Consider the following 14,031-nt stretch of genomic DNA (forward strand, 5'->3'; position numbering starts at 1 on the left):
TGGATGCCTGTTTACATTCCGCCGGAAATTTGACACAAGCGACATGAATATTAATGCAAAAAAAAATCCATAAAGGTGTTACCTCAATTACTGTTACTGCTAAACGTGAAGCCATTTATATTTAGGAGCTGGTCCCTGGTAATCTCCTGACCTCGCCACGGCTATGTTATTCCGCACCAAAAGCAATGGAATGTGCTTAGCATGAACATTACATCCTAGCTTCAGTGGTATTGAAATGACCACGAACGGGCTTTAGTTGCGATTCTGGTTGACTTTAGCTGTGATTCATAATAGTTGGAAGTCATATTATTTTCATTAAATGTAGCCATTAATGGCAACCCTTCGGGTACAATTACCGGAAAAGGAAAAAATGCTGAGGAAATGTGTGTTAGAGTCAGAGGAAAACGCGAACTTTAATGCAGTAATTGAGTAAAGTCGCTAACGGGTGATGATTCATAATCTAGTGATTTAGTGATGATAACACGAAAAAAGTGCTACGTAGATCGCTTCAAATGGGAATAATAGAATTAAACAGGAAAAGAGATACAATAATTTGCAATAGTTTTTCTCGTGATATTTTTAGTGTTAGCTAATGACAATTCTACGCTCATCTTATGTCTTTCCAAAGAGATTGTTTAAGCTGGCTACGCTCCTTATAACCAAAGAAAAAGCATCAAATGTTGAAAATCCTATATCAAACTCATAATCAATTGATTGAGTTGTAATATCCTTTTAAGAATAACCATTTGGTTCATCATGCGTTTATGAGTTTGTTTTTGCTTCGTAAAATTGGATCAGCGTTAGATCGGCACATTTGATGGAACTTGTTTTGAGTCTCCCTTTTATGAATGGAATTTAAACCACATTATCGAGGGATTTTCAACACACATGTTTTCTTGTCTGCTTCATGTACAAAAATGTATTGCTTCCGAGAAAGCTCACCTTTTTTGGGGTCAACTAACGTAGGAATGGTGCTGAAAAGCCGTCACATTACACTGTCTAAGCATTGGCGCCCTCAAGAAGGTTGCTCTGAGGGTGCACAAAAACACACCGCAACGTCAGCAACGTCAGTATCAGAAATTGTATTCAATTTTGTCGCTGCTTCTATTTATTTACCTTTCCTGAAGGATTTTCTGTTCATCGGCAGTCAACACTTAATTTTCTTTTTGTCTGTTTGGTTTTCCATGTTATATCGATTTCGCTAAAAAAGGGTGTCACCCATACGGTTGCACAGCGTGCATCAGATTTCAGCTCACGTCTCACAAATAATCGAGTCACATCAACAAAAACAAGGTTCCACCTTGAAGTAGCACACGTTCGAACGTAAAAAATATGCTTTCCACCAACTGCGCGGCCTCCACGTACAAAACGTCATCAAACTGAGGTGGGATTCATTTGGATACAACCTGACTGAAATGGGATAGACAGGTAGATGTGAACGCTTTGGAAAAAACGGTGGCGAAATGGCGAAACTTCATACGAGGTGGTAGGATATTTTTTTAATATTATTGTTTATGATGCAAATGATTGAAAACTTAATTTTGTTACACAAAAAAATATAGCAGCTCAGAATATAGCTCAGAGCCGTGGTCATCTGGCGTCCTCGCCAGAAACACAGGCAGAAACACAGGGCGACCTCGGCCCCCTCCCCCTCCCCTTATTTAGTTATTCAGCGATAGCTCCGCTCTTCACTCTCTTCTTCTACCTCTACCTCTACAAATGAAACCCAAAGATTATTTATTGTGCCGCTGACTTATTATCTACCAACCATCATTTTGTTATTTATTTGTACTTTTGTTGTAGTACACTCATAAGTATAATTTATGTGAAATGGGGAAGAGTAAGGAAGCGTGCGCGAGCGACGGAATGTGCGCGAGAGGGAAAGAATAACGTGCGAGAATGAGCAAGGAAGGAGAACGCGGCTACGGCGTGTAACGCGGAGCGAGAGGGAAGATGGGCAGAAGATATAAAAGCGGTGCGCGCTTTGGGGACGAGGAGTTAGTTTGGGGAACGATACTGGAACGGTTGAATGTGAACTACGAGACGAGAAATAAATCGTGTAGAACTCAAATCTCCGGTCTTCTTATTTACTCCCCATTACAGCTAACTTCACATTTATGCATTAAAACTTTACTTATCGTGCTTTTAAATTAGCTAACTAGGTTACAATTGCATCCAATTTCTGTACCTGTACGTTCCTGCCAGGCCGCTCCGGACTCGGGCAATGTTGGCCCTCGACGACCGTAGAACGCAATTTGGCTCCTCTGACCCGTTCCTACTCATGTGCCGTGCTTTCAACGCCGTCAGCGACGCTTTTGAGCCGAGGATTTCGCCAACTGAGTTTAATGATCGTGTTTCTGTGTTAAATTTACTTCCATAGTGCACATTAGTAACTTGTTAATGAGGCGTTCCTGTTCCTTGGTGAACATAAATGCTTTTTAATTTTTTTTTTATTTGCAAAAACTCGACGCTACTGTTACTAGAATTATTTTTAAAAAATCGGAAGCATGTCGTTTCATTTGTATACAGATCTCCTAATGAATACTTCTGTATACATTTTAGAAGATCACTAGGTGACGCACTTTGAAAATTATCCATAAGTGGGCCCCTTCACGATTCTAATATGATTTTTGTATGGAGTTTGACAGTTGGAGGCTGATGTCAACACTTGATACAAAACCACACACAAAACTAGCCAGCAATTTTCAGTCTAGATTATTCTAGCCTCAAAGCTAGAATTAGATTTGAGTACCTGCTCGAAAAATGGTAAAACAAGCTGGTGTTTACATTTATCCCAAGGTACATTGAAGAGATCAGGTGATAGAATACATAATCAAAGTGTATGTAGTCCAGGTGGTCTCATAGCATGTTTTTTGTTCATAAGCATTACTTTTTGACTTTTTTCTGGAGGTTTGACGAATACAAAAAAACCCTCTTAAAATCTTCATTCAGAAGCAGAAGCGATAAAAATCAGCCTTTTAAATTCATACACCTTGGGATAAGCCCACCTGTATATTTTACCCACTTAGATAGCTGCTCGAAAACTGCTATACAATGCAAACAGCTGACAGGCTGAAATTTCAGCCTACCAACTTAAAAAGGAGAGGACCCCAGTAACGGCCCTTGCGATTTTATCACTTCCGAGTCCGGGATAACATGCCCCAGCCATCGTATCCTGCCTATACACCTGCCATGGTATACACCTTTATAAGCTCATGGTTCTTGTCATCCTTCTTGTCCAAACATTATGCTCGAAGCCCGTAGCATGCACGATTTCCCCCGAAATGCGTATCCGGATTTTGCTGTTCATCTTTGTTTATCGTTGTCCGAAGTAAAGACTGTTCCAGTTCCAAATTGTTTGCCGAATCGTCTTCATTCATGTGTCATAATATCCCATTACCAACAGGCTTCCTGAACTATTGCTTGCAAGGTTATAGGTTGGACATTGAGTGTTTTGTCCATTGTAATTTAATTCATGCTTAATGCTTCAGTCAAATCATTCCTGCCTCCAAGTCACATGTAATTAATTTATCTCAACATAAAAAGATGTGCGCTATAAGACGAAGAAGTTGTGCATCCATATAACCGAGGGTTGTCTTGATTTTCTTGCTCAAGCGATTATTCCCATTATTGAACAAAATATTCTGCTGAACACTTTTTGTTGCGAAAATGCATGTGTCGCCCGGCCTCCGTCGTGCACCGACCAGCCGCGAAGGAGACTGGTCCTGGCGATGCCGTCGGCTTCCGTGCGGCAAATATATGCCCGCTGCCTTCCCGTGCTGTCGAAGCGGATGGACGAAGCGGACCCGCCGACCACGGTCTTGCACCAAGTGCCTCCCTCCCGCAGCGTCTTCACCGACAGAGATTCGCGCCTCACGGCTGCCTTCCAGCTAGTTGCCCCAAGCTTGCGGGGGCCTATGCGGACGGAAGGGGAATCCTGCCAATGTCGAACACCTTGGTCAGTTGACACGAGGGAACGAGCCCGGGTAGTAAAGGAGAGGATGGTGACCACGCCTTCTCGCCAAGTAGTGTCCAGTCAAGATTGCCTTGGGTAGGGTCTCGAAGGGAGTACAGGGCTTGTGTGGAACGGATCTAAATACTTTCGGAATAATCGGAAGTAATAGTCTCTTGCACAAAATTTCTCCTTTTGCTACTACTTATTTTATTTTTCTTCCACTGGAGTCGTTTACAAGCAACATGCTGCTCTAGCGATTGCCTAGAGCATTTTCCGCGAAAATATAATTATATTTAGTAAAACGTTTTTTCCGTATTTTAGTGTAATCCTGTTCTGGAACGTAAGAAGAAAATAGTAATCGCTACGCGGAATCGAACCAGGGTTCCTGTGCGCAAGTTTGCCAACTTGCGCTTGTTGCCGCGCAGCTCTGATGCATGTGTTCCGCAAGGAAACAGTTTTGTCGGCTTAGTAGTAGTGGTACTACTAAGCTCCGCCTACGCTCACCGTAGGCGCCTACGCATACGCTCACCGCCTACGCATACGCTCACTGGTACTCACGTCGCGTGAGCGACATCCTTCCCCTCGTAATCCAATCGCTTGGATTACCACCTTGAATCGTCATCCTTACTGCTGATTTGTTGTATCCTCCATTTTGTTTCGTTTCGTGATAAGGTATTGTGCCATACTAATCTTCCTTTTGGCTGGGTTTGTGATGAGCAAGTGCTCCTTATCCTTCACGTCTACCACTGCTATTTTAACCACTGGTCTAGTTAAAATTCCCTTTAAGGTATTCACCTCAACAGATCGGACCTGTCCATCCTTAGCAAGATGCACCTTATTCACCCGACCTTTTATCCAAGATCCTGGAGGAGCGTTGTCATCAGTCAGTACAACGACATCACCTTCATTCACTGGCACCACCTTATTGGTCCACTTATCCCTTTTTAGGAGCGTAGGCAGATACTCCCCCTTCCACTTGTCCCAGAATAGCTTCGCGTTATGCTGGACTAGTTTGAACTGCTTGTGGTCGATGCTGGAGGTTGAGAGCGTCCACGGCGGTATAGCGCTACCGCTTCGCCCTAAAAGGAAGTGAAAGGGTGTTAGTACTTCCTCCTCTTTGTTATCCACTGGTATATGAGTCAAGGGTCTTGAGTTTAATATAAACTCAATTTGCAGCAGCGTAGCGGTCAATCTTTCTGGCGACGGTTTGCGCAGCTTCCAGTCTTCCATCATCTGCCTCAGACCTTTTTTGATGGTCTGAATTTGCCTTTCCCATAGTCCGCCGAAGTGTGGTGCCGATGGAGGATTAAAGTGCCATTCTATCTGGAACTCACTGGCTGCTTCTCTTCCCATTCTATCGTTGATTTCCTTCGCTAGGTTGCGAAGTTCCTTCTCCGCACCAACGAAGTTAGTGCCATTGTCACTATACATGTGACTAACCTTCCCTCTTCTGTGTTGGAAATTTTTAAGGCACATGAGAAAGCTGTCTGTGTCGAGTTTCGGTGCTACCTCCAAATGTATGGCACGTGTGGACATACACACGAAAATCACTCCCCACCGTTTCTCAGTTGATCGGCGAACTGCTACTTCGAACGGTCCGAAATAATCGACTCCGCAGTGAGTAAATGGCGGGGTGTACGGTTTAACTCGGCAGTCTGGTACTGGTGCCATCATGGGTGCCACCGGCTTACAGGAGTGTAATATGCACCATTGGCAGCACTGCTTGACGTTATTAAGCGCCGCCCTTATGTTGATAATCCAAAACTCTTGCCTTAGTTCTGCTATTACCACATTGTCTGCTTGATGCATACACCTTTCGTGGCGATCGCGCACGATGAGTTTCGTCAAACGGTGCTTTTGTGGCAAGATAATAGGCAATCTTGCAGTCGATGGAATACACTCCGCATTGCAGAGTCGGCTATTGCTGCGCATTATTCCAACTTTGTCTAAAAATGGCGTCAGCGTTCGCAGTGAACTCGTCTTGCCCACCATTTCTCCCTTCTCTAAGCATTTTATTTCCTCTGGAAATGCTTCTCGCTGCGCCTTTTTGTAGAGGTACCCTTCAACTGCTTCTACGTCACTCATTCGAATAACTTTTGTGAATTTCTTTCTGTCTGCAACGTACTGCGAAAATTTTCGTAACATTAGACCGTGACGAACTAGCTTTTTCCATTCGGAGTAACGTTCTATGTTTAAAGGGTCAGCATTTTCCGAATGGCAGTTAACCACTTCTTCTTCCGTGGCCAATTCAGCCCTGCTCATAGGCCATTCATCCTCACCTTTTGTCAAGAATGCCGGTCCTGACAACCACATTTCTTGGTTGTTTGTAAGCTTCGTCGCTGCGTCTGCTGGATTTTCTCTAGTTGGTACCCAGCGCCACTGATTCATGGCCGTCGTTTCGAGAATTTCACTAACTCGATGGGTGACAAACGGATGGTATCGTCGCCTCCTATTTTTAATCCACGCAAGCGTCGTCTGCGAATCGCTCCAGTAATACATTCTTGTTACCTCCACCCTTAGCTCTTGATTAACCGTGTTGGCCAACCGTGCCCCCAAAACTGCCGCTTGCAATTCCAGGCGTGGAATCGACAATTGCTTAATGGGCGCCACCCGAGCCTTTCCTGCTAGTAAATGGGTGACGGTGTTTGTTCCATCGAAGCTTCTCATATATACGCAGGCAGCAAATGCCTCGGTAGATGCATCTACGAACGTGTGTAGTTCACTGAAGATTGCACCTGCCGGCCTGATGCATCGTGGCACCTCTAGTGGCCGGGCGACCTCTGGAGCCACCAATGTCGCCCGGCCTCCGTCGTGCACCGACCAGCCGCGAAGGAGACTGGTCCTGGCGATGCCGTCGGCTTCCGTGCGGCAAATATATGCCCGCTGCCTTCCCGTGCTGTCGAAGCGGATGGACGAAGCGGACCCGCCGACCACGGTCTTGCACCAAGTGCCTCCCTCCCGCAGCGTCTTCACCGACAGAGATTCGCGCCTCACGGCTGCCTTCCAGCTATTTTTCCTGGTACGTCATGTCTAGTTTTGTTATTATATCATCGATCAGTCTTGCGTCGTTCAGGTATGACGTACACTTTAGTACGATCATGTTGGTAACCAGATTATCAATGGCGTTTGATAATTCCGGTATTTTTGTTGCATGATCAACACGTACCTTCATCACATCCTTCAACAATTCCCTGTACACCAGTTCAGGTCTACCGAAGCTTTCTTCTAGCCTATCGATTATCGCAGCCACATTTTTCGAATCGAGTAGCAGTGGTCTTATGCATTTCGCGGCTTCGCCTCGCACATATCGTTGGATTCTTTGGAGATTCTCCAGCTCAGTAAATCTACCTTGTTTGGTAGTTTCCGTTAGGGTTTGCTTAAAGAACGGCCAATCTCTCGGCCTTCCGTCGAACACAGGAAGTTCGACCAGTTCGTCTTTTTTTACAGCTGGCGTGGTGGTGGTTTTTGGCTCACCCTGCAGCATTTTCAATGCTTCCACAAGCTGCAATATTAGCGATTGCTCGGGCGCTATCTTCGTTCCCGCTACCGGCTCGTTTGCCTTCGAAGGCCCCGGAACTTCTTCCATTGGGCGCTTATCGCATTCAACACACAAAAATGGCTCGCTTTCCGTCGGTAACTTGGATAGCTTTGCACAGCCCAAGTGGAACCAGGTGTCGCAGTCATCACACTGCACCATTTGGTCCAATTCATCTTTCCTCGTGCATAACCTGCACGCCCCGTTCGGGTTTACTACAAAGAGCTTTCCCGAACTCTTTCCTCTCGTCTCCATATCAGCGGCTGCGATTCGTCGCTCTGGTCTTCTCTTCTCTTCCTCTATCTGCTGAACCAGATTGAGCCAATCGTCTCACGTCGCTGCCTGTTGCTGCCGAGTTGCCACCAGTCGGTTCACGCGATGGTACTTGTCCGCAGGCCAGATAACGCGATCACTTGGCGCGTTCTTTCGCCTTCCGGAAAACCTGCTCGAACGTCCACCGGTCCGATGGAAGCACTTCCTCGAAGCACCCTTGCGCCTTGATACAGTCCGTATCTGTACGCCTCACGATGTAGAATCTAGCGGTTGCTAGTCCTCTCTGGAGCCACCAATGTCGCCCGGCCTCCGTCGTGCACCGACCAGCCGCGAAGGAGACTGGTCCTGGCGATGCCGTCGGCTTCCGTGCGGCAAATATATGCCCGCTGCCTTCCCGTGCTGTCGAAGCGGATGGACGAAGCGGACCCGCCGACCACGGTCTTGCACCAAGTGCCTCCCTCCCGCAGCGTCTTCACCGACAGAGATTCGCGCCTCACGGCTGCCTTCCAGCTAGTTGCCCCAAGCTTGCGGGGGCCTATGCGGACGGAAGGGGAATCCTGCCAATGTCGAACACCTTGGTCAGTTGACACGAGGGAACGAGCCCGGGTAGTAAAGGAGAGGATGGTGACCACGCCTTCTCGCCAAGTAGTGTCCAGTCAAGATTGCCTTGGGTAGGGTCTCGAAGGGAGTACAGGGCTTGTGTGGAACGGATCTAAATACTTTCGGAATAATCGGAAGTAATAGTCTCTTGCACAAAATTTCTCCTTTTGCTACTACTTATTTTATTTTTCTTCCACTGGAGTCGTTTACAAGCAACATGCTGCTCTAGCGATTGCCTAGAGCATTTTCCGCGAAAATATAATTATATTTAGTAAAACGTTTTTTCCGTATTTTAGTGTAATCCTGTTCTGGAACGTAAGAAGAAAATAGTAATCGCTACGCGGAATCGAACCAGGGTTCCTGTGCGCAAGTTTGCCAACTTGCGCTTGTTGCCGCGCAGCTCTGATGCATGTGTTCCGCAAGGAAACAGTTTTGTCGGCTTAGTAGTAGTGGTACTACTAAGCTCCGCCTACGCTCACCGTAGGCGCCTACGCATACGCTCACCGCCTACGCATACGCTCACTGGTACTCACGTCGCGTGAGCGACAGCATGAATGAAATTCGATTCCTCGCATAGGAGCCATAATTGATGCTCGTTAACGATAAAACAATGTAAGGATTACAGCCAATGTAATTGATACGCAAAATGCAGGAGTGGTAAACCAATAAACAATAGCATGTTGCTGCAAGCTAAAATCATCATGAATTCTATTGATTTTCCAGGAATAGCTTATGAACATGTGTACTAACGATAGCCTTTAAAACATTTTTATTTAAAGGTGAGTTGTACAGGTAAGGTATTTAATACCAGTTTAAGAGATCTTTGGTTGATATTGCTTGAAACACAGCAATAAATGATAAAATGAAAGATTTAAGTAGTTTTCCTAAACAGTACACATACACACATTCCTCCATGTACACATAAGAGTTTGGGCTGCAGCTTTGCTGGAATGTTTAGATTTTTAGAGATTGTTATTTATTCTGGAATGACTTTCCTGCAATAACATTGTGAACACAGTTTTAAACAATATTTAACATTGTATAATATGCTTGCATTGAAGATAGTCTTATACCTTCCTCCCACTTTCTCCATTGAATGTCCAGGTGTCGTTGTCGAAGTTCTACATGTGAAATAATTCCACGCCTGGTCTACATGTTTCTATTTATTAGTGTTATCACAACACCGTCGCATTATCTGCGCTTCACACGTCGGTTGAATACCTTAATCAAAATCTAATTAAACGATACACTCGACCTAGCAAAGACAATATTGTATCGATTGTGGCAACGGTTGTGCTATGCCCACACATGATATTGCTGCTCACTATGCAAAATGTATCAAACAAACGCATTTGCTCGTGTAGCATAATGTTCGAAGGCCCTTGTAGTATGATGTTATGAGGATCCTAAAGTCCGCTACACAAAGGATATCTGCAATTATGCTTTAGTTTACGATGCTTGTAGGCTCATCGGATGGAGTCTGAAGAATACAGCCAATTTTCATGGCTTGTATGTTAGAGGTTTATAATTTTTCAGCATTTTGATAGGAAGTGACTGTGACTTAGTAATTATTAACCATGATTCGTGGTTAGTAATAGTTTGTAATATTTTATGTATAACAATAACAGAATGTACATTTTTATACTGCCTTTGAATGTATTTGTCTTATATGAAGACATTCTGAAAATATAAACATTAGTAAATAGTATTTGAAATTTTATTAGTTAAATTGGACCCGCTGAATGTAGTCCTCTGAAGCGGGGTACAATAAGATAAAAAAATATGTAACATGATCTTAAATGCAGTAAAAAGTAAGTTAACACAAAGTAGGCCGCACGGCACGAATACAGTTCATAAACGCGTCGCGTGACATGTCCGGTTGGTGACGATCACCTACTACATTAAATTCACGGCACAAACATAGAAAAGAGTCAGAATCACCAAAGCGGATTCAACGATTCTTTACGTCAAGTAACGATCTGGCGCGGAGCGATCGCGATAGGACGTAAAAGATGAGACTGGAGAGTAGCGCCGGAGAGCCAATGGAGTAGTCCAGCAGTCCCGCAACAAATAACCTCTGGGCGTTACAATAGCGTTGCTTCCGTGACTTAATGTCTAGCAGCGCACACCGACGGTCATAGTCCGCTTGGACACTCCAGAAGCGAAAAGTGAACCGCGTGAATTTGCGCTGAATCGACTCCAAACGGGCAAGCTGATGGCCACCATACTACCGAAGCGTATTCCAGCACTGGCCGCACCAATGCGCAGTACAACGTCTTGTCCCAGACCGGGTCAGTAAAGTCACGAGCAATTTGCTTTAGTAAGCCGATCAATTGTTTTTACTTAGCGACAACATGCTCCAGCTGATCGTGCAAGCTCAACTTTTCGTCAAGGAGCAGTCTGTAGATCTCTGACACAGCTTTTGCGCTCAATGGTAGATCCATTTAACGCATAATCGAACACTAAGAGACACCGCTTTCTCGCAAACGTAACGACAGCACACTTCTCGACGTACAATTCAAGATCACTCCTAAGGTACCAGGGCTGGAAAATGATTTGATGATTGAAAATGAGGATTTTCTCCAATGATTTGAGTCACACAAAAATCCATAACCACTGTACATACGTTGTAGGACAAAAAACCCATAAAAAGAGTAATAATAATTGTAATGAAAGCATACAAAATATTTCTTAATCTCAACTGGCACCCGTCTTTGATTAGCAAATTTGCTCGATTCTATGACCAATTCAGGATAATGTATACTCGTCGCATGGCAAAGCTCTATTTGCATATTTCAACAACAAACTTCACAATAAACAGAACATTTTGCGCTTAAAAGTATTTCTTGACTAAGCATTTCTTTGTGTTATTAATTGACAACCTAAGCAATACGGCAAAGCCGTCCCTACTGAATAAAAAAAATAATTGACAACCAAATGGAAATAGATACCTGCATGAACATTTATTGAGCGTACGGTTTCCTTAGATTTACATTGATACAGAACAACATAACATAACTTGCCAGGTGAAGGTGGTTAGAAAACTCTTAGGTCTTTTTGTTGCATCTTAAGGTCTGCGTCAGGAGGCAGGCTTGCTTGACTCTTATTCAATCAGGAGCCATTTGGGACTTCTGGAACCATTTTATATATTGTTTGAATATGTTTTTCAAATGAAATGATGTATTATGTTTGATAGAATATAGTTATGTTTAATGTAGATGTTGCGCCTTAGCACAACGCCCAGCCTGTAATTAATAATTCAACCAACACGGCTTTTTTAGAAAATCAAGTGTCTTTTATTTAGTTTTGAACGAGACGACAACGAAAGAGCAAAACTAGAAATTCGTCACTTTACACGCAGGTCTGGGATCAAAAAGAAAGGTTCATTCTGCAGTCCATCCGGTCACCGGCTCTCCGTCAAACGCTCTGCCGGTCCCTTTCGTTAAGTCCGAACGTTTATCGTCCAGTCCGAGACTTCTAGCGGCCGCTAGCTGAAGTACGGGCACTCCTTGTCTATCTTCGAACGATCGCGACGTCACCATAAAGTAACAGTAAATATATAGTTACGTTATACGCATAGAGTACCGTTCGTGGCTATCGCAAGTCAAACAGACGTTCACTTCCAGCGAAACATTGTTCTAGTCAACATCGCAGATCGTATTTTATATCGAGATGGCAGAAAATGTCTCAAAACTGATTCAATGACAATCAGCCAGTTTCCAACCGAATCTACCGTTTTCACTTAGAGCAACTATCCCACCATTTAATTAGTCATAAGATTGATTTACAAAAAAGTTTTAAGTCTTATCTTGATCACTTTTTGTTTTAAAAACGAATTAAAAAACATAGTCTTGATTTATGATATGTGAATCAAGTTATTGTGCTTATACGCATATTTCATTTACGTTTCAAATACAATTTAAACAATCCAACATATATTTTCATTTGTTTCTACTATTTTCTAACTAAAATCAAATTTATTATACATTATTAAGCAGTTTATAGTTTAAATATGCATTAATTTGGCATTAACAAGAAATTGAATCAAAATACTGTAATTTTAGCGCGTTTCCCAATTTATGTTGTCGAAAACGACCTGGGTCATTACACAAAGATAGTAGCTTTTATATTAAACCTGAGACATAACGTACTACTTAATATCATGCTCGTCATGGGTTAAAGCCCCGAATGGACCGTGCCGCCCCGTGTTACAGCCTCGGGTTCGGGTAAAAGCCCCGAACTATCCTGCTATGGGGGGAAATCAATAATCAATAGGGAAATCAATCACTGAAAGACAAGCACCCAAGTGGTACAGAGCAGGCCCTGCCCGACAACGGTTGTTGAGGCAAAGAATAAAAAGAACATGGACAATGTTGTTTTCAATTTTTTCAAAATGAAAAGAAAAAGATTTTTTTTTTGTAAACATATAAAATAACATCATCAAGGGGTGGAGGGGGGGGGGTCGTTATACAGAAGGGAGGGGGGGAGGGGGGGGGTCGTTATAAACGCTAAATTACGATACTTTACTTTAATTTTCTTAACTCATTCCGGTTCTGAATGGCTAACGTTGTTTCTATCGCTGGAACTGTATATGGACATGTTGGCCTGTAGAACGGATCTTGAACACATCCGGGTCTTCAACTAATACAGTTCCTTTTAAAGTCGACAAACTGTATCCGGCAGCACATATTCAGGGTAGGAATATCTAGGAATTGGCTTGGGAAATAGTGTAGGAATTTAGGGTAAGAAGTAGTGTAGGAAGTACGAAACCAGAACTAAAGTTGGTCCGGATCTAAAATCAATACAGTCTCACTTTTGATCGATCAACTGATTCTGCTGGTCGACAAACCATACCCGACAGGAAATGTTAAGCGTAGGAAATAGCGTAAGAATTTTACCAGAATTTGTTAAGTGATTATCGCTTCTCATATTCAAAACTATGAGAACGTTACAGTAGTTTCTAGCCGTATTCCATTGCGTGAATAAGGACTTCTTTGTGTATTTCTCTCATTCAATAAGAGGAGATGTACCATCGATTTTTAATAAAACAAATAAATGTAGCAGAACCAGCTAGCGACGATAAACCTAAACGTTGAAGATTGAAGAAGAAACAGAAAATGCCGAAACGTTGACTGTCTAAAAGATACGGTAGTCACATCATCTAAGAAAAAATCACCACTAAGAATTTTATAAAGATTCTTTCGCACTCGTCAATCAGCGTATCTGGTGTTGTCTGTTTGCTGTTCGCTTTTGTATAGAAGCCCTTTCTCCTTTTCCCTGACATTCGGCAGATTTCGCCTGTTCCAAGGATCTCCAAACTATGCATCATTCTGATCTTCATCATCAGCACCATTCGTTTTCGTTTCTATTATACCACCCTACAGTTGGTCGGCTGATATACAAAGCGTTTGACATAGTGAGGAGATAGCTAGCGTGGCAATCTGCTAGTCCAGGGGTCTCCAAGCTACGGCCCACGGGCTGCATGCGGCCCTCGAGAGTCTATTATGCTGCTCGAGGCAACTTTGTGAAGGTTTTATAATAATAGTTTATATTTTGACCATTTTAAAAGAAAATGTATTTGTTGCTTTGCAGAGACGTGGACCAAGTTTAAATAATAGAAAGCTATAGGAGTTTTGTATATTATGCTATTATTTTCTTATAAAGACGA

The 14,031-nt window shown here is 43.3% G+C and overlaps 1 protein-coding gene across 1 annotated transcript; it reads right to left on the reverse strand.

The window, feature by feature from the left end:
• Positions 1–4,579: 4,579 nt before the first annotated feature.
• Positions 4,580–5,386, reverse strand: LOC121601402. The gene has a single exon (XM_041930219.1). It carries the CDS (start codon positions 5,384–5,386, stop codon positions 4,580–4,582), a length of 807 nt encoding a protein of 268 aa, XP_041786153.1.
• Positions 5,387–14,031: the final 8,645 nt, after the last annotated feature.

This window comes from Anopheles merus, unplaced genomic scaffold, assembly GCF_017562075.2.
Source record: "Anopheles merus strain MAF unplaced genomic scaffold, AmerM5.1 LNR4000085, whole genome shotgun sequence".
Lineage (NCBI taxonomy): Eukaryota > Metazoa > Arthropoda > Insecta > Diptera > Culicidae > Anopheles > Anopheles merus.